Below are 24,406 nucleotides of genomic sequence, written 5' to 3' on the forward strand. Positions count from 1 at the left end.
CTTGTTAACGTCCAAAAGCAGAAGGCTCTCTTTCCAGTTCCCCTGAAAACCGGATGCATCCGGTTGTGACTGACCCGCTGAGGTTGGTGTCCAAGAAACCGGCCCTAAAAACCTGACACACAGACGAAAACCAGACAGAAAATGAGGTAAAAATGAAACAGGAAAACAATGACATTCATTACAAATACCCTGAGGTAGACCTGAAGCGAACACCCATTTCCTCCTTAAATCTTCAACTTCCTGATCCCTCTTCGTAACTGTATATTCCTTGTCCAAGGACCTATTTCAGGAGGTGAAGAAGGGAGAAAGGTGGGCTGCTTCAGCTGTAAATAAGCCACATTCAGGCTGGCTAGCCTATCGCCAGGACGAGTTTGCTGACAGGACCGTGTCCTGGACACTCAGCTGAGAGGGAACAGGGACGTGAGGGCTGCTGGTGGAGGTGATGTTGGTGATGGTAGGGGTGGCTTGGTGGCATCACCTCAGATTCCACTTTAAAACCAGGCTTTCCTTCTTCCTCCAATTCAAAACACTCTTCCTCCTCTGGAGTTGGGCTGTCATCCAACTCCGACCCGAAGGACGGAGGCCTGGAGTTACGGCCTGAGTTGGCGGTGGACGGTTTGCTCATCTCATTGCTTATCTCTTCGTTGGAGTAGTGACCGGAGTCTCCTGTCTCGTGACTCCCCTCGCTGGTCTCAGTGGTCCCAGAGCTGCTTCCCTCGGAGCTGAAGCCCCCGGAGCTCTCCAAGCCCCCTAGTGGCCCGAACAGGATCTGCAGGCTGGAGGGCTGGAGGGGCGGCGCACCCTCCCTCTCCTCGTAACACAGAATGGTCTTCCCTGCCTCGTACAGACATGCTCTGTTCTCAACCTAGAGATAAGGGAGAGGAGTGTTTAACAAATGAACAATACTGAATACTGTAATACTCCATGTTGAAGACTGGTACTCTAATAGCAGCAACATGATTGGTTCACTTCTGAAGACTTACCTGGCTTGTATTTCTATTGTGTCTTTCCCTCTTGAAGAACTGCCGTCTCTTACTGCTGCCGCAGACTGCACCAGCTGTACTACTGAAGAACTGCCGTCTCTTACTGCTGCCGCAGACTGCACCAGCTGTACTACTGAAGAACTGCCGTCTCTTACTGCTGCCGCAGACTGGACCAGCTTTACTAATCACTAGGTTAGTCCCACACTGAAACAGAGAGATAACCAGATTAGAAACAGATAAAGATGTATTTTTATGGTTGCTAAAAAGACGCTGAGAAAAGGGCCTTACACAACCAGTATACAGCCTTATCATGACATCATAAAGTTTGTAATAGGGATGTCTTTGCAACGACTTTTGCCTGCTGAGATGGGTGTACAGTGCATTCGGAAAGTATTCAGACCCCTTCCCTTTTTCCACATTTTGTTTCGTTACAGCCTTATTCTAAAATTGATTAAATTAATTTTTTCCTCATCAATCTACACACAATACCCCATAATGACAAAGTGAAAACAGATTTTTAGAAATGTTGGCAAATCTATTAAAATAAAAAAACAGAAATACCTTATTTACATAAGTATTCAGACCCTTTGCTATGAGACTCGAAATTGAGCTCAGGTGCATCCTGTTTCCAATGATCAACCTTGAGATGTTTCTACAACTTGATAGGAGTCCACCTGTGGTAAATTCAATTGATTGGACATGATTTGGAAAGGCACACACCTGTCTATATAAGGTCACACAGTTGACAGTGCATGTCAGAGCAAAAACTAAGCCATGAGGTTGAAGGAATTATTCGTAGAGCTCCGAGACAGGATTGTGTCGAGGCACAGATCTGTGGAAGGGTACCAAAACATTTCTGCAGAATTGAAGGTCCCCAAGAACACAGTGGCCTCCATCATTCTTAAATGGAATAAGTTTGAGACCACCAAGACTCTTCCTAAAGCTGGCCGCCCGGCCAAACTGAGCAATCGGGTGAGAAGGGCCTTGGTCAGGGAGGTGACCAAGAACCCGATGGTCACTCTGACAGAGCTCCAGAGTTCCTCTGTGGAGATGGAAGAACCTTCCAGAAGGACAACCATCTCTGCAGCACTCCACCAATCAGGCCTTTATGGTAGAGTGGCCAGACGGAAGCACTCCTCAGTAAAAGGCACATGACAGCCCGCTTGGAGTTTGCCAAAAGGCACCTAAATGACTCTCAGACCATGAGAAAATATTATCTGGTCTGATGAAACCAAGACTGAACTCTTTGGCCTGAATGCCAAGCGTCACGTCTGGAGGAAACCTGGCACCATCCCTAAGGTGAAGCATGGTGGTGGCAGCATCATGCTGTGGGGATGTTTTTCAGCGGCAGGGACTGGGAGACTAGTCAGGATCGAGAGAAAGATGAACGGAGCAAAGTACAAAGAGATTCTTGATGAAAAACTGCTCCAGAGCACTCAGGACCTCAGATCGGGGCGAAGGTTCACCTTCCACCAGGACAACAACCCTAAGCACACAGCCAAGACAACGCAGGAGTGGCTTCGGGACAAGTCTCTGAATGTCCTTGAGTGGCCCAGCCAGAGCCCGGACTTCAACCCGATCGAACATCTCTGAAGAGACCTGAAAATAGCTGTGCAGCGACGCTCCCCATCCAACCTGACAGAGCTTGAGAGGATCTGCAGAGAAGAATGGGAGAAACTCCCCAAATACAGGTGTGCCAAGCTTGTAGCGTCATGCCCAAGAAGACTCGAGGCTGTAATCGCTGCCAAAGGTGCTTCAACAAAGTACTGAGTAAAGGGTCTGAATTTCTAAAAACCTGTTTTTGCTTTGTCATTATGGAGTATTGTGTGTAGATTTATGAGATTATTAAAAAAAAAATCCATTTCAGAATAAGGCTGTAAAATGTAACAAAATGTGGAAAAGGTCAAGGGGTCTGAATACTTTCCGAATGCACTGTATACGCCATAAATACATTCTCATACATACACACTCGTGGCCTGTGTCTGTGGAGCCACGTCTCACCTTGGCATCAATGAAGTGTTGTGCCATCATGGGCATCAGGGCCTCCCTGTTCTCAGCAGGGTGTTCATTGGCCAGGGCCAAACCAGCATGCGGACCACGGGGTCCCTCACCGGTCACTACGTCAGTGATCTTAGAGATGGAAGATTTCCTATTGGAGTAAAGAGTAGAAGTTAGTGGACAATACGAAATAATCTATTTGAAGAGAGTTCTTTCAAAAAATGACTAATGCATCAGAATGAAGACGGAGAAGAAGAAGAAACAGAAGAAGAAGAAGAAGAAGAAGAAGAAGAAACAGAAGAAGAAGAAGAAGAAGAAGAAGAAGAAGAAGAAGGAGAAACAGAAGAAGAAAAAGAAGAAGGAGAAGAAACAGAAGAAGAAGAAGAAGAAGGAGAAGAAGAAGAAGAAGAAGGAGAAACAGAAACAGAAGAAGAAGAAGAAGAAGAAGAAGAAAAAACAGAAGAAGAAGAAGAAGAAGAAGAAACAGAAGAAGAAGAAGAAGGAGAAACAGAAGAAGAAGAAGAAGAAGGAGAAGAAGAAGAAGAAGAAGACTATTACTAAGATGGATATTGTGTAAATACCTGGATCTGCCTTTGCTGATGAGGATGATGGCACACAGAACTATACACGCCAGAGCGATGCAGACCCCCACCATGATCCCTGTCATGGAATTCTGGTCCATGTGATGCAGGCCGTCAGAGAACACTGGAAGACACGAGAAATCATGTCACACTGTGTAATCACGTCAATTTAAACAATGCCTACTAAAAGCACTGAAACCAGGTAGAGTAAGAGACTATATTCTGCTTAGGGTCATGTTGTCTTCAACTGCAGTATGTTCAAAGTCCAAGACACGACAGGTCCTATGTCTCTGCAGTCCAACAATACTGACCACCGGCCACAATACTAACTACAACACTCTCCAGTCCAACAACACTACGACAATACTGACCTGTAGTGTCTGAGGAGGAGCCGCTGTCTGAGTGCCTGGGCCTCTTCCCTCTGTGTCTCGGCCCCGGCCCCAGGGCCAGCTCCACAGTGGCGGAGAAGGGCCCGTCTCCCACCTGGTTGGAGGCAGATATCTTCACCAGGTAGACGTTACCAGGCTCCAGGCGCTCCAGCAAGGCCATGGTGTTGCTCCCTGTAAGGGGACATCAGACGGGTTTTTAGAGGGGACTGGAGTTGAACGCATATCATAACACAGCCATTCCCAAAACCAATAACCAAATATTGTGTGCACACTAGCCAGATACTCAGAAATGTTCAAATCTGCACTCAACGAGTAGCTACCGCCCTCTCCTCTCAAAGCTTCTGCCCAAGCCTGTCCCCAGCCCCTCCCCTTCCAAAACATCCACCTGTTTTTACCCTCCCTCTATAATATCTGGCTGTCTAACCATCTCATTGATCCTCCCTCTGCAGTATCTGTCAGTATCTAGCTGTTCCACTCACCCTCCCTCTGCAGTATCTGGCTGTACCATACACCCTCCCTTTGCAGTATCTAGCTGTTCTACTCACCCTCCCTCTGCAGTATTTAGCTGTTCCACTCACCCTCCCTCTGCAGTATCTGGCTGTTCCACTCACCCTCCCTCTGCAGTATCTAGCTGTTCCACTCACCCTCCCTCTGCAGTGCCTGGCTGTTTAACCGTCTCACTCACCCTCCCTCTGCAGTATCTGGAGGTATCTAACTGTCCCACTCACCCTCCCTCTGCAGTATCTGGTTGATCCACTCACCCTCCCTCTGCAGTATCTTCCAGTATCTAGCTGTTCCACTCACCCTCCCTCTGCAGTATCTTCCAGTATCTAGCTGATCCACTCACCCTCCCTCTGCAGTATCTGGCTGATCCACTCACCCTCCCTCTGCAGTATCTGCCAGTATCTAGCTGTTCCACTCACCCTCCCTCTGCAGTATCTGGCTGTCTAACAGTCTCACTCACCCTCCCTCTGCAGTGTCTGCCAGTGTCCGGCCAGCCAGGCCGTCTGTGAGGCGTACAGGATGGTGTAATGTGTCACTGCCAGGTTGTTCCCCTCTGGTTCCCTCCAGGAAACCAGGGCTGTGCTGTCCTCAATCAGACTCACCCTCACACCTTCAGGAGGGTGGCTGGGCGCTGATGAACAGAAAAAGGGTCATTTGAGTCTCTTAAGCTTAAATGTATCTTGGTCCGTCATCCAGTATGGTTGGCTTTGATAGGTGAATGTTGTTGTGTGTGTGCACAGGGTTGCTGGTTCCCGCCCATCTCAAATAAAATAAAATAAAATATAAGTTTATTGTCGTGCACACAGATCTTCAGGTGTTATAGCAGGTGCAGTGTAATGTTTATGTTATTAGCTCCAGCAGTGCAGGAGAATGCTTCGCAAATACAATACAAATACACAAATAATAAAAACGAATGAAGAAATGACAGAATGAGTGCAACAACATTTTTTAAACATTTTAGTCCTTTAGCAGACGCTCTTATCCAGAGCGACTTACAGTTAGTGAATGCATAAATATTTTCATACTGGCCCCCCGTGGGAAACGAACCCACAACCCTGGCGTTGCAAGCGCCATGCTCTACCAACTGAGCTACAGGGGACTATAGAGTAGATATATTAGTGTGAGCAGTGTCAGAATCCAGAATATAAATCCGTGCTGTTTTTAGACAGTATATGGTATGTACAGAAGTAGATACTGTACATTAGGATGAGCTATGTGGAGAATACTGTATATACAGTACCGGTCAAAAATCTTAGAACACCTACTCATTCAAGGGTTTTTCTTTATTTTTTTTACTATTTTCTACATTGTAGAATAATAGTGAAGACATCAAAACTATGAAATAACACATATGGAATCATGTAGTAACCAAAAAAGTGTTAAACAAATCAAAATATATTTTATATTTGGGATTCTTCAAATAGCCACCCTTTGCGTTGATGACAGCTTTGCACACTCTCGGCATACATAGTGAGTAGACAACAGTATATAAACAGAATATGAGGTGACCAGTGTTCAATGACTCTATCTATATACACGGGCCATTAGTCTCAAGGTGCAGGGCAGAGTGCCGGCAGGTACATCTCAGAGTAGACTGGGAAGGAAGCTATACTGTTGATGTCACTTAAAGTTAAATTAGACTCCTTCATAATCTATAGGTCATGAAGGAGTCTTTATCCATGTAGAGAATTAGATGATTGTTTACCTGCTGGTAGAGTCCTCTGAAAGACAACCAGGCTCCAGGGGCTGGACAGCTGGTCGGCATGGAGACGTACCACTAACTCATAGCGGGTGTTTGGATCCAGGCCCTGTATCAGCACACTCTGGTTGATACTGACGAGGACAGAACAGACATCATGACAGGTTCAATAAAAATAAAAATAAACACTCAGTGTCCATCTTTGATCTTCAGTCTCTTGTCAGATGTAAAGTGTAGAACTATATTACCACATGCCCATGATCTGAAACATGACAATTGAATGGACAATTGCGAAGTAGTAAAGTACACTGAACAAAAATATAAACGCAACATGTAAAGTGTTGGTCCCATGTTTCATGAGCTGAAATAAAAGATACCAGAAATGTTCCATTACGCACAAAAAGCTTATTTCTCTCAAATTTTGTGCACACATTTCTTTACATCCCTGTCAGTGAGCATTTCACCTTTGCCAAGATAATCCATCCACCTGACAGGTGTGGCATATCAAGAAGCTGATTAAACAGCATGATCATTACACAGGTGCACCTTGTGCTGGGGACAATAAAAGGCCACTCTAAAATGTACAGTTTTGTCACACAACACAATGCCACAGATGTCAATGTTTTGGGGGGGACAGTGCAATTGGCATGCTGACTGCAGGAATGTCCACCAGAGCTATTGCCAGATAATTTAATGTCAATTTCTCTACCATATGCAGCCTCCAACGTCATTTTAGAGAATTTGGCAGTACGTCTAACTGGCCTCTCAACCGCAGAACACGTGTATGGCGTTGTGTGGGCGAGCGGTTTGCTGATGTCAACGTTATGAACAGAGTGCCCCATGGTGGCGGTGGGGTTATGGTATGGGCAGGCATAAGCTACAGACAACGAACACTATTGCATTTGATCAATGTCAATTTTAATGCACAAAAATACCATGACGAGATCCTGAGGCCCATTGTGAGGCCCATTTCTTTAAGGCATCTGTGACCAACAGATCTGTATTCCCAGTCATGTGAAATCCATAGATTAGGGCCTAATGAATTTATTTAAATTGACTGATTTCCTCATATGAACTGTAACTCAGTAAATCAATGAAATTGTTACATGTTGCGTTTTATATATTTTTTCAGTATAATAATCTTAGTATTAAAATAGTAGTAAAGTATTCTTCTTCTTCGTCAACAGACCCCTAGTATACAGGTATGAACATCACAAGTGTCTTCTTGAACTTGAGGAGTTCTGCTGCAGAACACTGGTCACGAACTCACGTCTGTACGTATCGTATGGCCGACGCGTTCGTCAGGCCCACGCGTGTACAGCGAGCTGTGTAGCTGACAGCCTTCCCGGAGGCGAAGGCAGGACGGCTCCAACGCAGGTACACCGCTGACGAGCTGTTAGCCACCGCAGTCACGTGGTCCGGGGCTGGAGGCTGGGCCACCGGGTGATCTCGGACTGCTGTAACAAACACAGACACACAAATTAGTCACAACTAGAAAAGGTATTATTTCCTGAAGAAAACGTGTGCGCTTGCTTCAGCTGTCTAGAAGTATTTTTTTTATGGTGGTGGGAGATGTGTTAGAGGCCAATGTAGACTTCAGGATGAACAGAAGCTGAAGCAGTTCAATGGTAAGAATTTATCTGATTTCTTTGTTTACGTACACACACATCCTGGGGTGCTGACGGTCTGGTCGGCCTGGTAACCATCTCCTACAAGGCTTGAAGCCAACAGTTTCACATGGTACTTCCTCCTTGGGTCTGGAAAACAATAAATAGTAGATTGATAAATAATCTCAGTGGAAATACAGTGAGGGGGAAAAAAGTATTTGATCCCCTGCTGATTTTGTACGTTTGCCCACTGACAAAGAAATGATCAGTCTATAATTTTTAATGGTAGGTTTATTTGAACAGTGAGAGAGACAGAATAACAACAAAATAATCCAGAAAAACGCATGTCAAAAATGTTATAAATTGATTTGCATTTGAATGAGGGAAATAAGTATTTGACCCCCTCTCAATCACAAAGATTTCTGGCTCCCAGGTGTCTTTTATACAGGTAACGAGCTGAGATTAGGAGCACACTCTTAAAGGGAGTGCTCCTAATCTCAGCTTGTTACCTGTATAAAAGACCTGTCCACAGAAGCAATCAATCAGATTCCAAACTCTCCACCATGGCCAAGACCAAAGAACTCTCCAAGGATGTCAGGGACAAGATTGTAGACCTACACAAGGCTGGAATGGGCTACAAGACCATCGCCAAGCAGCTTGGTGAGACGGTGACAACAGTTGGTGCGATTATTCGCAAATGGAAGAAACACAAAATAACTGTCAATCTCCCTCGGCCTGGGGCTCCATGCAAAATCTCACCACGTGGAGTTGCAATGATCATGAGAATGGTGAGGAATCAGCTCAGAACTACACAGGAGGATCTTGTCAATGATCTCAAGGCAGCTGGGACCATAGTCACCAAGAAAACAATTGGTAACACACTACGACGTGAAGGACTGAAATCCTGCAGCACCCGCAAATTCTCCCTGCTCAAGAAAGCACATATACAGGCCCGTCTGAAGTTTGCCAAAGAACATCTGAATGATTCAGAGGAGAACTGGGTGAAAGTGTTATGGTCAGATGAGACCAAAATGGAGCTCTTTGGCACCAACTCAACTCGCCGTGTTTGGAGGAGGAGGAATGCTGCCTATGACCCCAAGAACACCATCCCCACCGTCAAACATGGAGGTGGAAACATTATGCTTTGGGGGTGTTTTTCTGCTAAGGGGACAGGACAACTTCACCGCATCAAAGGGACGATGGACGGGGCCATGTACCGTCAAATCTTGGGTGAGAACCTCCTTCCCTCAGCCAGGGCATTGAAAATGGGTCGTGGATGGGTATTCCAGCATGACAATGACCCAAAACACACGGCCAAGGCAACAAAGGAGTGGCTCAAGAAGAAGCACATTAAGGTCCTGGAGTGGCCTAGCCAGTCTCCAGACCTTAATCCCATAGAAAATCTGTGAAGGGAGCTGAAGGTTCGAGTTGCCAAACGTCAGCCTCGAAACCTTAATGATTTGGAGAAGATCTGCAAAGAGGAGTGGGACAAAATCCCTCCTGAGATGTGTGCAAACCTGGTGGCCAACTACAAGAAACGTCTGACCTCTGTGATTGCCAACCAAGTACTTTGCCACCAAGTACTCGTCATGTTTTGCAGAGGGGTCAAATACTTATTTCCCTCATTAAAATGCAAATCAATTCATAACATTTTTGACATGTGTTTTTCTGTATTTTTTGTTGTTATTCTGTCTCTCACTGTTCAAATAAACCTACCATTAAAATTATAGACTGATCATGTCTTTGTCAGTGGGCAAACGTACAAAATCAGCCGGGGATCAAATACTTTTTTCCCCCCTCTCACTGTAGATATTCAATTTTCTGTCTATTATCAACTGACCCACACATTCCTTAAAAACATCTGTGCAAACAAAGGCACATCTGGAATGGCCATTATCAGTCAAAACATAACAAATGAACAGTTAACAAAGTTTGCTTTTTCAGTTAAAGTACTAGCCCCCAAACAGAACAGGATGCCAGTTGTTAAGCGCTGAACCACATAACAGTCAGCACAGTCTGCCTGAAGACCTCTAGGAACAAAGGTGGCATGACTACTGAACCCCATAACTGACTGTCTCTAGAATTAGGTCTCTAGAACTGTTGTAACTATACACTGAGTGTAGAAAACATTAAGAACACCTTCCTAATATTGAGTTGCACCCCCTTTTTTCCCCTCAGAATAACCTCAATTCGTCGGGGCATGGACTCTACAAGGTGTCGACAGTGTTCCACAGGGAAGCCGGCCCATGTTGACTCCAGTGCTTCCCACAGTTGTTTCAAGTTCAAGATCCTCTGTAGCTCAGCTGGTAGAGCACGGCGCTTGTAACGCCAAGGTAGTGGGTTCGATCCCCGGGACCACCCATACACAAAAAAAATGTATGCACGCATGACTGTAAGTTGCTTTGGATAAAAGCGTCTGCTAAATGGCATATTATATTATTATTATATTTGTTGGCTGGATGTCCTTTGGGTGGTGGACCATTCTTGATACACACGGGAAACTGTTGAGCGTGAAAAACCCAGCAGCGTTGCAGTTCTTGACACAAACCTGGTGCGCCTGGCACCTACTACCATACCCCTGTTCAAAGGCTCTTAAATCTTTTGTCTTGCCCATTCACCCTCTGAATGGAACATATTCACAATCCATGTCTCAATTGTCTCAAGGCTTACAAATCCTTCTTTAACCTGTCTCCTCCCCTTCATCTACACTGATTGAAATTGATTTAACAGGTGACATCAATATGGGATCATAGCTTCCACCTGGATTCACCTGGTCAGTCGATGTCATGGAAATAGATTTTTTATATGTTTTGTCCATTCAGTGTATAACCACCAGGTTTGGGGGAAGTTACATTTCAATTCATTCATTTCAGGATTAAGTCAACTCAATTTCCCATTTCAGTTATTCTCATTGAAATGTATTGATGGAAATTGGGATTGGAATTTCGGGTTTACTTTCTGAATTGGCCCCAACTCGGTTAACCACATGATATAGGTTGATTCTACAACAAATCAGCAGAGAAATGATTGGTAGGAAATAGACAAATGATCAAACAAGGTTTAAATCGACTTGGGTCATTCAGAAATGCACTGGCCATGACTGAAACCAAACGAGAGTGGGAGTGGTTTTAATGTGGCTGTCTCTTGTGTGTGTGTGTGTGTGTGTGTGTTCGCACGTGGGAAGCGTTTGTACGTTCACGCTGCCAAAACAGTACAGTTACAGTCACACCCTTCTAGATAATTCTAGATAACTTGAAACAGCCTAACCAGGTCTTGCTGGTGTGCGACTGTGGCAAAGTTGGTTTGACTTTGGATAGTCTATCTCTGGGGCTAGTTAGGGACCGTCAATAAATTTTTTTGACACAATGTAAATGAGACAATATTTTCAATTTGCACTTGCAAGATACTTTATGTCTAAAATTATTATATTTTACACTTTGTAGTAAATTTTTACTCTGACTCATATCGGTGCCACATAGGCCGTTTAAAAAAATGAGAAGTTGATTTTTAGGGGCAGTCTCTCTTTAAAAATTGTGCGCCTCGCTAACCATCTCCTAAATCACGCCGTATTTTAGGGGACCGTTAAAGATTTGTTTTATGTCTTGGTGTGAAAGGTTAGGTTCTGGGTATTGACCAGTGGAAAGGGTAGGGGTGGTGTGGTGGGAGGTGGTGTGTGTGTCCAGGCCTGTTGTTGTAGTGGTGGGGGATGGGGCCAGGAGGCTTGGTGGGAGGCTGGGGCTAGGGGCCGGTGCGGGGGCCAGGGGCAGCTTTCAGCTGCTAGGATCCAGGGCCCCTGGGACAGGGGGGGGTTGACTAGGGTTAGGGGTCAGGCCAAGATAGAACAGAAGAAATCTGGGCTTCAGGACTGTGGGAGAGGAGAGGAGAGGAGAGGAGAGGAGGAGCTGGCCCCCTTTGTTTCCCCTTCTCAGGACCTTCTGTTCCAACTGGCTGCCCCTCCACCCTTCTATCTACCCTTCAACTTGGACAAATATAATATATACCACAGAAAGGGTTGTCCACTCAATTGACCCTTGTTTTACCTTTCAATTGGGACACAAATTAGGAACACCTGCTCTTTACATGACATAGACTGACCAGGTGAATCCAGGTGAAAGCTATGATCCCTTATTGATGTCACCTGTTAAATACTATTCAATCAGTGTAGATGAAGGGGAGGAGACAGGTTAAAGAAGGATTTTTAAGCCTTGAGACAATTGAGACATGAATTGTGTATGCGTGCCAATCAGAGTGTCAATGGGCAAGGCAAAAGATTGAAGTGCCTTTGAACAGGTTATGGTAGTAGGTGCCAGGTGCACCGGTTTTGAGTGTGTCAAGAACTGCAACGCTGCTGGGTTTTTCACGCTCAACAGTTTCCCGTGTGTATCAAGAATGGTCCATCACCCAAACGACATCCAGCCAACTTAACACAACCGTGGGAAGCATTGGAGTCAACATGGGCCAGCATCCCTGTGGAACGCTTTCGACACCTTGTAGAGTCCATGACCCGACGAATTGAGGCTGTTCTGAGGGCAAAGGGGGATGCAACTCAATATTCTTAATGTTTTTGTACACTCAGTGTATAGAGAGGGTGTACTGGCTGGACTGCCCCTCTATAGAAAGGATTGTTCACCCAACGGCCACTGTTTTACCCTTCAACATAAAGGCTTGGCCTGGAGGAAGGGTTAGCAACAAGAAAGGATAGTAGTGTTGAGGCAGTTGCCCAGTATGTAACTTCAACTAATGTCATCATGAACATAAAAAAAAAAAATTCATTTTGATTCCTTCTAGATAAATCTATTAACTTACTTCCAGATAAATCCTTTAACTGTTAGAAGAAATGGGAATTAAAAGATTGAGATCTAATCAAATCCACCAATATATACATCTCTCATCTCTATCAGTCTAGAGACTGTTTCACAATCACATGGACTCTGTTGGACACTATTTACATTTCAGTCATTTAGCAGACGCTCTTATCCAGAGCGACTTAAGAGTAGTGAGTGCATACATTTTCCATACTGGTCCCCCCGTGGGAATCGAACCCACAACCCTAGGGGCATCACAGAGGCCATTGTGAAATAGGGGGCAGACAGGGCAATTCTCTAATCAAAGTCCACTGTCTCACGACCATAGGTCATAGGTCCTTTGTCTGTCCGGCTCTGGCCAGTCCCAGGGGGCCGTGGTGTGGTAACCTCCCCCATCCTGCTGGAGAGGGGGTGCTAGTCAAGGTGTCGGAGGGGGGGGGGGGGGTTGGTGGTCAGGCTGTCATAGGGCAGCTCTGGCCCTGCAGCTATAGCACAATAGCCAGGGATAACGTATGCAAGCCAGGGATGAGATCCATGGGAAACGGTGGTGGGAAGGGCATCTGGGCCCTGACCTCTAACCCCTTTGGGAGGCGTCGCTGGGAGAGGGAATGGGGAGACACTGGGGACAGGGGCTAGAGTAGCCTGGTCCCCAGATCTGTTTGTGCCGTCTTCCCAACTCATATGGTCATCGTGACGCCAAATGTGACAATGACCACAGGAGTTGGTAAGACGGCACAAACAGGACCAGGATAGGATAGGAGAGAGGGAACAAGGGTCAGTCCGTATTGATCGGGGTGACAAAGGGCAAGAAGACATTAAAAGATGTCAGTGCATATTGAAAAATAGGTCCCTCCCTCCCTGATGTTTTACACCCACACAGGAGCCAGAAACTCCCCCAGGTCACTGATGTTTTATTCTGTGTCCTCAAACTGGAGTTTGACCCTAACCCAATACCTATACCCAATCTATAGCTATACCCACCTATACCCAATCTATACCTGTATCCACCTATTTCATATGTGCAGTATACCTACTGTAACTATCACTCACCCAGGCCACTGATGGTGTATTCTGTGTTCTCAGGCTGGAGCTGGATGGAGGGCTGTTCTGGTTGGCCCTCCTCGTGGTAACAGAGCCGGTAACCCTGGACGACCACGGAGCCTGGAGATGGCTGCCATCCAACCAAGATGGAGGTGCAGTTGAGAGGCTCCAGTTGCTGCAACAGTGGTGCTGGCGGCACTGTGGGGACACAGGAAGGAGAACAGGTATGAAGAGGAGGAGGAAGGACCCATAATGGCGCTACTTCTGGCCAGGGCACATAAGGGGACGATTAGGAATTTACGCCTTTCCTACATACATCTCAGTATTTGGTCATTAGACTTACCTTATTCAGTCGCGTAACGCGCTCTGCAGGTGTGGTTACCTTGCGTGAATAAATGTTATTGAACCGCTGAAAACCCTCCCTCTTGGTGGCCAACAGATTTCCTCGTGGAGTTTTCATTCAATAGGGTTTTCAGTACATTTACCTAAAGCCATCCCTTTAAATATGGTGTACCTTTTAGTTAGAATTTAGTCGACAGACTCAATAGAATATATGGAGGGAACGGGTTCAGAATATAGGGATCAATAACAGAAAGCCATCTAAATACAGTCAAAGGTTTGGACACACCTACTACAGTGGCTTGCGAAAGTATTCACCCCCCTTGGCATTTTTCCTATTTTGTTGCTTTACAACCTGGAATTTAAATGGATTTTTGGGGGGGTTTGTATCATTTGATTTACACAACATGCCTACCACTTTGAAAATGCAAAATATTTTTTATTGTGAAACAAACGAGAAATAAGAAAATTTTAGCATGCATAACTATTCACTAAATATGATGTATTTAGCATCATCCATCATTCCTTCAATTCTGACCAGTTTCCCAGTCCCTGCCGATGAAAAACATCCCAACAGCATGATGCTGCCACCATCATGCTTCACTGTGGGGATGGTGTTCTCGGGGTGATGAGAGGTGTTGGGTTTGCGCCCGACATAGCGTTTTCCTTGATGGCCAAAAATTGTCACTCAACACTTTACCTTCTGTTTTTAGACACCGTCTGCCTCACAGTCACTCACAACAAGCAGCCTCACAGTCACTCACAACAAGCAGCCTCACAGCCACTCACAACAAGCAGCCTCACAGTCACTCACAAAAAGCCCACGCAACATATTGCATGAAGCATCAACATGAGAGATAATAATATCATATAATATACTGTATATAAATATACACTACCAGTCAAAGGTTTGGACACACCAACTCATTCAAGGGTTTTTCTTTATTTTTACTATTTTCTATATTGTAGAATAATAGTGAAGACATCAAAACTATGAAATAACACATATGGAATCATGTAGTAACCAAAAAAGTGTTAAACAAATCAAAATATATTTTATATTTCAGATTCTTCAAATAGCCACCCTTTGCCTTGATAACAGCTTTGCACACTCTTGGCATTCTCTCAACCAGCTTCATGAGGTAGCTACCTGGAATGCATTTCAATTAACAGGTGTGCCTTCTCAAAAGTTAATTTGTGGAATTTCTTTCCTTCTTAATGCGTTTGAGCAAATCAGTTGTGTTGTGACAAGGTAGGGGGGTATACAGAAGATAGCCCTATTTGGTAAAAGACCAAGTCCATATTATGGCAAGGACAGCTCAAATAAGCAAAGAGAAACAGTCCATCATTACTTTAAGACATGAAGGTCAGTCAATGCAGAACATTTCAAGAACTTTGAAAGTTTCTTCAAGTGCAGTTGCAAAAACCATGAAGCGCTATGATGAAACTGGCTCTCATGAGGACCGCCACAGGAATGGAAGACCCAGAGTTACCTCTGCTGCAGAGAGGATAAGTTCATTAGAGTTACCAGCCTCAGAAATTGCAGCCCAAATAAATGCTTCACAGAGTTCAAGTCACAGACACATCTCAACATCAACTGTTCAGAGGGGACTGTGTGAATCAGGCCTTCATGGTCGAATTGCTGCAAAGAAACCACTACTAAAGGACACCAATAAGAAGAAGAGACTTGCTTGGGTCAAGAAACACGAGCAATGGCCATTAGACCGGTGGAAATATGTCCTTTAGTCTGATGAGTCCAAATTTGAGATTTTTGGTTCCAACCACCGTGTCTTTGTGAGACGCGGTGTGGGTGAACGGATGATCTCCACATGTGTATTTCCCACCATAAAGCATGGAGGAGGAGGTGTTATGGTGTGTGGGTGCTTTGCTGGTGACACTGTCTGTGATTTATTTAGAATTCAAGGCACACTTAACCAGCATGGCTACCACAGCATTCTGCAGCGATACGCCATCCCATCTGGTTTGGGCTTAGTGGGACTATAATTTGTTTTTCAACAGGACAATGACACAACACACTTCCAGGCTGTGTAAGGGCTATTTTATCAAGAAGGAGAGTGACGGAGTGCTGCATCATGACCTGGCCTCCACAATCCCCCGACCTCAACCCAATTGAGATGGTTTGGGATGAGTCGGACGGCAGAGTGAAGGAAAAGCAGCCAACAAGTGCTCAGCATATGTGGGAACTCCACCTCATCAAATACAACAACAAAAAAATATACAAAAATACAAAAAAACACATGTGCATTGTGCAAATAAAGAGAGACTATAATAATATAATAATAATAATAATAAACTAATAAGACTATGGTATATTTCCCTAAGAAATAGCTGTAGTAGTAGGATACCAATACCAATACTTTGCCTATTTGGAATTTTAACTTCCCTGAAGTTCAAGTTCACCAAATAGAATTCAGAATATAAAGTTACTAGGTATACAAACAAACAACCTCCCTGTCCACACACAGAGACCAGGCCATGAAACACACCTATTCTTCTCCCCACACACACACACAGTCGCCTGGGGCCCGGTCCCTCCTTCATGACCCCTGACTGAGGCCACTCTAACACCACTTACCAGCGCAAGGCAAAGGTCCCCCGGCTACCTACACAATGACTGTGGGACAATACTGCTGGCAGAGAGACCACTGTCGGTCGGGCAACTCCGTACGGGGCTAGTTACTAGAGTATGCTAAGAGAAGCACAGAGACTGGGACAATGCTGCTAGCAGAGCTAACTCTCTCTGGTCATGAGTTAAACCACTGTTGGACCACGCTGCATGGGGGTTAGCATGCTAACGGAGGGACAACGCCTGTGAGACTGGGGGGGCAATACTGCTAGCAGGCAGAGAAGACTCTAGTAAGGTCCTGAGTGGGACCACGCTGCATGGGGGTTAGCATAGGGCTGGTTCACATAGTATTCTAAGATTAGCACTAAGACTGTGGGACAATGGTAGCAGGGCTAATTCAAGTCAGGTGTTGGGGGAACTCTGCATGGCCTAGGAATTCTCAGAGAGAAACACAACCACTGTGTGTGACAAGACTATCACTACCACATGACCCTAAACCTTATCCATAAAGCCATGAGGAACTGACCATGACCCACCAGTTGGGACACACTTCTATAAGTGACCAAGCTGATGTGTACCTGACTAAATCATTACAGCGGCCTGACCAAGCTGTATCACCCTGTATCACCCTATCAGTCTGTGACCTTAGTTACCTTTAGTACTGGAGGTCTTGGACTAGGGTTAGTCTGTGACCTTAGTTACCTTTAGTACTGGAGGTGTCGGGCTAGGGTTAGTCTGTGACCTTAGTTACCTTTAGTACTGGAGGTGTCGGGCTAGGGTTAGTCTGTGACCTTAGTTACCTTTAGTACTGGAGGTGTCGGGTTAGGGTTAGTCTGTGACCTTAGTTACCTTTAGTACTGGAGGTGTCGGGCTAGGGTTAGTCTGTGACCTTAGTTACCTTTAGTACTGGAGGTGTCGGGCTAGGGTTAGTCTGTGACCTTAGTTACCTTTAGTACTGGAGGTGTCGGGCTAGGGTTAGTCTGTGACCTTAGTTACCTTTAGTACTGGAGGTGTCGGGCTAGGGTTAGTCTGTGACCTTAGTTACCTTTAGCACTGGAGGTGTCGGGCTAGGGTTAGTCTGTGACCTTAGTTACCTTTAGTACTGGAGGTGTCGGGCGTGCGGTGGGAGGTCCAGGACGAGGGTTCACACCACCCCACCCTGGTGGCTGCAGCGATCCGGAGAAGGTAGATGGTGTCAGGCTGAAGGTCTCCCAGGAGGTACTTGGTGTTGTTCTGGGCCAGCTCCACAGACAGAACCGTGGCGTCTGCAGCCGTGCGGTAGGAGAGGCGGTAGGCCCAGATGCGCCCACGGGACAGTTTGGTGGGCAGGGGCTGCCACCACACCTGGATGTCTGTAGGGCTGTGGCTGGTCAGACTGAGCTCCGGGGTACGCAGGGGCACTGGGGGGACAGGAGGAGCGACATCATTCGATTTTAGTCATAGAGCAGATGCTCTTTTCCAGAGCGACTTCCAATAGGGCGTCAACTGAAGTAAAGTAAAACGATCACATAATATGATCAACATCATTACCAGTAAAAACCTTCTTCGGAAGAGCCACTATCTGAAAAATCACGCATTCAATATAATAAATAATTATATAACAATACATTGTTTACCCTGAATATTACCTCAACGTTCTCTCAAATGAAGTGAGTTAGTGAAAGGAATCATCGAGTCACTGTCCTCTACTGCTCAATGCAATCCCATTTCAACTATACTTTATTGGCGTGAATAAAAGCGTACACATTTGTGTGGCCTACTCACCGTCCTCCAGGGTGCGCTGACAGACTTGCTCAGACATACGGCTAGCGCCCATCGGCACATAGGCCACGACGTAGAAGGAGTAGCTCCAGGCTGGCTCCAGGTCATCTACGATGTAGCTGGTCGTGTCGTTGCCAATCACCGCCTGGTATTCCTCATTGTTTAGTCCTGGAACGGACAGGGAGATGATGTAATGGTTTAATGTAACGTGTTACTAGTAAAGATGCCTCAAATGTAGGGCTCCCTTAAAAAGGGACCTGGTTAAATTAATGACAAATAAATGAATAAAATATATATAAAAGACCAGAGATGAGTATCTTCATTACCCTGTGGTATGTAAACAAGTTGTATTCACTGTTTGGGTAAACTACCCAGCAAACCAAAATGGTTCTGTGAAAGTTCCCAGAACATTTGTTAGGTTGCGGCAAATGTTCTCATAACACAAAAACTGTCCAGTTGTGCTGATGATTATACAATGTTGGTGTAAAACATTCGCCTGATGTTGCAAGCACGTTCCCAGAACGTTGTCGCTCTCACATTTTGTTGTGGCAGTATGCTCAAACATTGTGTTATTACGTTACCTGGAAACCTAATGAGAACGTTTGGGGAATGTTCTGTGGTGGTTGTTACAGATGCTGAGCACAACATTATAGTTAATGTTAGGATAACATTCTAAGGATATTTCATTTAAAACATTCTTTGATTGTTTTTGGGATGATATTATCCTAATGTTAGATAAAACCCTAACTATAACTTATAGTTCAAGGGCTACCCACCACCCAGCAAACGGAACTGCAAAATGTCTACATTATTTTGTAGATAATTGTAATTAATTTGAAGAATTTGTGATCTACAACTTGTAAAAATTGCACATTCATTAAATATTATAAATCAAAGGTACGATTTTGAAATCATAGCCCATTTTGGGTAATTTCCCCCTAGCAACATTATGAGGTTGCCATGTTACATATTGGTTACCATTGTTACACGTGTTCCATTGTCCATGCTTGCAGAAAGGAATCCCGAAATAAAGCGAGATGATAAGTCCAAAGCTGTTCGCTGCTCTGGCACCCCAATGGTGGAACAAGCTCCCTCACGACGCCAGGACAGCGGAGTCACTCACCACCTTCCGGAGACACTTGAAACCCCACCTCTTTAAGGAATACCTGGGATAGGATAAAGTAATCCTTCTACCCCCCCCCCCCTTACCCCACCCAAAATAAAAAAATAAAAAAAAAATAGAAGAAAAAAATAAAATAAAATAAAATAAAAAATAATTGTAAAGTGGTTATCCCACTGGCTATAAGGTGAATGCACCAATTTGTAAGTCGCTCTGGATAAGAGCGTCTGCTAAATGACGTAAATGTAATGATAAGAGCTGTTGAAACAAGCTAAATGGATTTTTCTCAGATGCCAGAACAGTATTCCATTTGCATGTTTTGAGAGCTGTGTAAGCTAGCAAACGTTGACCTGTCTTTAGTTTGGCTAGCAGGAAAGAGCAAGTAGTCTAAATACAGCTGCCAAAATATAGCCTTATATTAACTGACAAGTTCTGTGAGCCAGTGTGCAACAAAAGTAATGTGAAACTGTGATTTTGATGCTAAATATCATAACTTTGATTAAAGAAACAAAAAATGTATGTGCAACTTTTACAAGTTTTGAATCACACAGTATTCATGCTCATAACAATATATACACAATGTTTTTGGTGGGTGGCCCTTGGACTATTAATGGGAATCTTAGCTAATGTTCTGGGAATGTTTCCGGTTTGCTGGGTAGTATTTCTACTAATAGTCTCTCTTGCCCCTCAGATTTTCTGTAAACATTGACCTAATGCAGAGCAGAGTCACAGTCCTAACCTGTGACATGTGTTTCCTGCCCACAGGCCTCAAACAGTCCTAACACAACGAGTTAAAGAAAAACAATTTGCTTACTTTTGTCTGCATCCCCTTTTTAAGAGTGTTTTTTTTAGCAACTGTCAGCAATTATTGTTGTTTAAATGTCAGTTAACTAATGTTTCTAGATCAAGTGTTTGGAGGTCTGTTTGAACTAGAAGAAGTAGAGTGGTAGACAGTCCTATTTCAAAGCCACCCAAGATTATATCAGGCTTAAAGAAAATGGTGTCCTGTCCCTTTGCTATTGGTATTTTGGTATTTTATTAGGATCCTTTAAGAGTGAGCGGTGTGGTTGAGAAGGTTGAGGGTGGACAATGGCAGGCCGTGGCTGTTGTTATTTCGGAGCGCTGGCCATTCTTCTTGCTTAAACTTTGACCTCAGCCTGGCTACAACAGATGGCCTCCAAGGAAAGCTGGTCACACATTAGACCAGAGCCATGACACGAGACTACCAGACGAGCTAAATCACTTCTACGCTCGCTTCGAGGCAAGCAACACTGAAGCATGCATGAGAGCATCAGCTGTTCTAGTGATCACACTCTCTGTAGCCGATGTGAGTAAGACTTTTTAAGCAGGTCAACATTCACAAGGCCGCAGGGCCAGACTGATTACCAGGACGTGTACTCTGAGCATGCGCTGACCAACTGGCAAGTGTCTTCACTGACATTTTCAACATGTCCCTGACTGAGTCTGTAATACCAACATGTTTCAAGCAGACCACCATAGTCCCTGTGCCTAAGAACACTAACGTAACCTGCCTAAATGTCTCCTGAGCCGTAGCACTCACGTCTGTAGCCATGTAGTGCTTTGAAAGGCTTGTCATAGCTCACATCAACACCATTATCCCAGAAACCCTAGACCCGCTCTAATTCGCATACCGCCCCAACAGATCCACAGATGATGCAATCTCTATTGCACTCCACACTGCCCTTTCCCACCTGGACAAGAGGAACACCTACGTGAGAATGTTATTAATTGACTACAGCTCAGCGTTCAACACCATAGTGCCCTCAAAGCTCATCACTAAGCTAAGGACCCTGGGACTAAACACCTCCCTCTGCAACTGGATCCTGGACTTCCTGACGGGCCGCCCCCAGGTGGTAAGGGTAGGTAACAACACATCTGCCACGCTGATCCTCAACACAGGGGCCCCTCAGGGGTGCGTGCTCAGTCCCCTCCTGTACTCCCTGTTCATCCATGACTGCATGGCCAGGCACGACTCCAACAGCATCATTATGTTTGCCGACAACACAAAAGTAGTAGGCCTGATCACCGACAACGATGAGCCTATAGGGAGGAGGTCAGAGACCTGGCCATGTGGTGCCAGGATAACAACCTCTCCCTCAACATGATCAAGACAAAAGAGATGATTGTGGACTACAGGAAAAAAAAAATGACTGAGCACGCCCCCATTCTCATCGATGGGGCTGTAGTGGAACAGGTTGAGAGCTTCCTTGGTGTCCACATCATCAACAAACTATCATGGTCCAAACACACCAAGACAGCCGTGAAGAGGGCACGACAAAGCCTATTTCCCCTCAGGAGACTGAAAAGATTTGGCATGGGTCCTCAGATCCTCAAAAAGCTATACAGCTGCACCATCGAGAGCATCCTGACTGGTTGCATCACCGCCTGGTATGGCAACTGCTCGGCCTCCGACCGCAAGGCACTACAGAGGGTATTGCGTACGGCCCAGTACATCACTGGGGCCAAGCTTCCTACCATCCAGGACCTCTATACCAGGCAGTGTCAGAGGAAGGCCCTAAAAATTGTCAAAGACTCCAGCCACCCTAGTCATAGACTGTTCTCTCTGCTACCGCACAGCAAGAGGTACCGGAGAGCCAAGTCTAGGTCCAAAAGGCTTCTCAACAGCTTCTACCCCCAAGCCATAAGACTCCTGAACAGCTAATCATGGCTACCAGGACTATTTGCATTGTCCCCCCCACCCCACCCCCTCTTTTACGCTGCTGCTACTCTCTGTTTATTATCTATGCATAGTCACTTTAACTCTACCCACATGTACATATTACCTCAATTACCTTGACTAACCTGTGCCCCCGCACATTGACTCTGTACCGGTACCCCCTGTATATAGCCTCCCTACTGTTATTTTATTTTACTGCTGCTCTTTAATTATGTGTTATTTATATTTTTTACTTATCTATTTTTAACTTAACTTATTTTTCTTAAAACTGCGTTGTTGGTTAAGGGCTTGTAAGTAAGCATTTCACTGTAATGTCTACACCTGTTGTATTCGCCGCATGTGGCAAATACAATTTGATTTGATTTGATATAGGTTAGAGCGCTGTCTGCCTGCCTCCCTCCATAGCCTATTGAGGCGGACTGGACTCTGCCCTGTCACTCCTTTCAATACCTTAATTGTGAAGATCAACAAGTTGAACAACAATTTGCAACACTTCTCAGTGACAATTGGTGCCTGTAACATATTGGTACAAAAATAAAACATATTTACATTAAATTATTTGCTGGACAGAAAATATGAATGTATGAAAAAAAACTATTTCCACAACTCTCCAGTGATTTCTTTAGAACGCCCACATAGCAAACTATTTTAATTGTCATCATGTTTTAACCAGAAAGTCCCTTGAGATGAATCATCTCTTTTCCTAGAGAGATCAGATAGCTGTGGCTTGTGGACATTCCTTTTGTCATACAGTACCAGTCAAAAGTTTGAACACACCTACTCATGCAAGTGTTTTTCTTTATTTTTACTATTTTCTACATTGTAGAATAATAGTGAAGACATCAAAACTATGAAATAACACAGATGGAATCATGTAGTAACCAGAAAAGTGTTAAACAAATCAAAATATATTTTATATTTGAGATTCTTCAAAGTAGCCACCCTTTGCCTTGATGACACCTTTGCACACTCTTAGCATTCTCTCAACCAGTTTCATGAGGTAGTCACCTGGAATGCATTTCAATTAACAGGTGTGCCTTGTTAAAAGTTAATTTGTGGAATTTCTTTCCTTCTTAATACGTTTGAGCCAATCAGTTGTGTTGTGACAAGGTAGGGGTGGTATACAGAAGATAGCCCTATTTGGTAAAAGACCAAGTCCATATTATGGCAAGAACAGCTCAAATAAGCAAAGAGAAATTACAGTCCATCATTATTTTAAGACACGAAGGTCAGTCAATACGGAACATTTCAATAACTTTTAAAGTTTCTTCAAGTGCAGTCGCAAAAATCATCAAGCGCTATGAAGAAACTGGCTCTCATGAGGACAAGCCACAGGAATGACCCAGAGTTACCTCTGCTACAGACGATAAGTTCATTAGAGTTACCAGCCTCAGAAATTGCAGCCCAAATAAATGCTTCACAGAGTTCAAGTAACAGACACATCTCAACATCTGTTCAGAGGAGACTGTGTGAATCAGGCCTTCATGGTCGAATTGCTGCAAAGAAACCACTACTAAAGGACAATGACCCAAAACACACCTCCAGGCTGTGTAAGGGCTATTTGACCAAGGAGGGTGATGGAGTGCTGCATCAGATGACCTGGCCTCCACAATCACCCGACCTCAACCCAATTGAGATGGTTTGGGATGAGTTGGACTGCAGAGTGAAGGAAAAGCAGCCAACAAGTGCTCAGCATATGTGGGAACTCCTTCAAGACTGTTGGAAAAGCATTCCAGGTGAAGCTGGTTGAGAGAATGCCAAGAGTGTGCAAAGCTGTCATCAAGGTAAAGGGTGGAAACTTTGAAGAATCTCAAATATAAAATATATTTTGATTTGTTGAACACTTTTTTGGTTACTATATGATTCCATATGTGTTATTTCATCGTTTTGATGTCTTCACTATTATTCTACAATGTAGAAAATAGTCAAAATAAAGAAAACCCTTGAATGAGTAGGTGTGTCCAAACTTTTGACTGGTACTGTATATTCTGTAAGATGACATGCTAATTCCTCCCTGTCTTTACTCCTGCCTTCAGCCTTCATGTAGTGTACAGAGTATGTGATGACTTTGTCAGCATTATACAGATGTAGGATCTTAATTTGATCACTATTTTGTTGCTGAGAATTTTGCTATGTTTTTTAGGTTTAAAAAGGCTTCTAAAGTTTGTAATTTCCACTTGATTTGCCCTAACGAAAAATGTATCAACACCTACAAAAATTTCCATTAATTAGAATCCACATAATAATTTGCTGCAGGATTATTTTCCTGCTGTAGCAAACTGACTCAAATTAAG

At 44.5% G+C, this 24,406-nt stretch overlaps 1 protein-coding gene across 1 annotated transcript in view; it reads right to left on the reverse strand.

Moving 5' to 3' along the window:
* Positions 1-349: 349 nt before the first annotated feature.
* LOC311134828 (protogenin B-like) overlaps positions 350-24,406 on the reverse strand; it is a gene marked incomplete at both ends in the record, with an annotated part of 39,693 nt that continues 15,636 nt past the window's right edge. Inside the window, 13 exons of the mRNA XM_084168608.1 lie at positions 350-865; positions 984-1,048; positions 1,139-1,187; positions 2,985-3,132; positions 3,563-3,686; positions 3,934-4,122; positions 4,916-5,086; positions 6,161-6,288; positions 7,425-7,611; positions 7,816-7,911; positions 13,617-13,805; positions 17,628-17,933; positions 18,298-18,462. Coding sequence (XP_084024734.1) covers positions 350-865; positions 984-1,048; positions 1,139-1,187; positions 2,985-3,132; positions 3,563-3,686; positions 3,934-4,122; positions 4,916-5,086; positions 6,161-6,288; positions 7,425-7,611; positions 7,816-7,911; positions 13,617-13,805; positions 17,628-17,933; positions 18,298-18,462 — 2,333 coding nt within the window. The remainder of the gene's footprint in view (positions 866-983; positions 1,049-1,138; positions 1,188-2,984; positions 3,133-3,562; positions 3,687-3,933; positions 4,123-4,915; positions 5,087-6,160; positions 6,289-7,424; positions 7,612-7,815; positions 7,912-13,616; positions 13,806-17,627; positions 17,934-18,297; positions 18,463-24,406) is intronic.

This window comes from Coregonus lavaretus (assembly GCF_964263955.1).
Source record: "Coregonus lavaretus genome assembly, chromosome: 9".
Classification (NCBI taxonomy): domain Eukaryota; kingdom Metazoa; phylum Chordata; class Actinopteri; order Salmoniformes; family Salmonidae; genus Coregonus; species Coregonus lavaretus.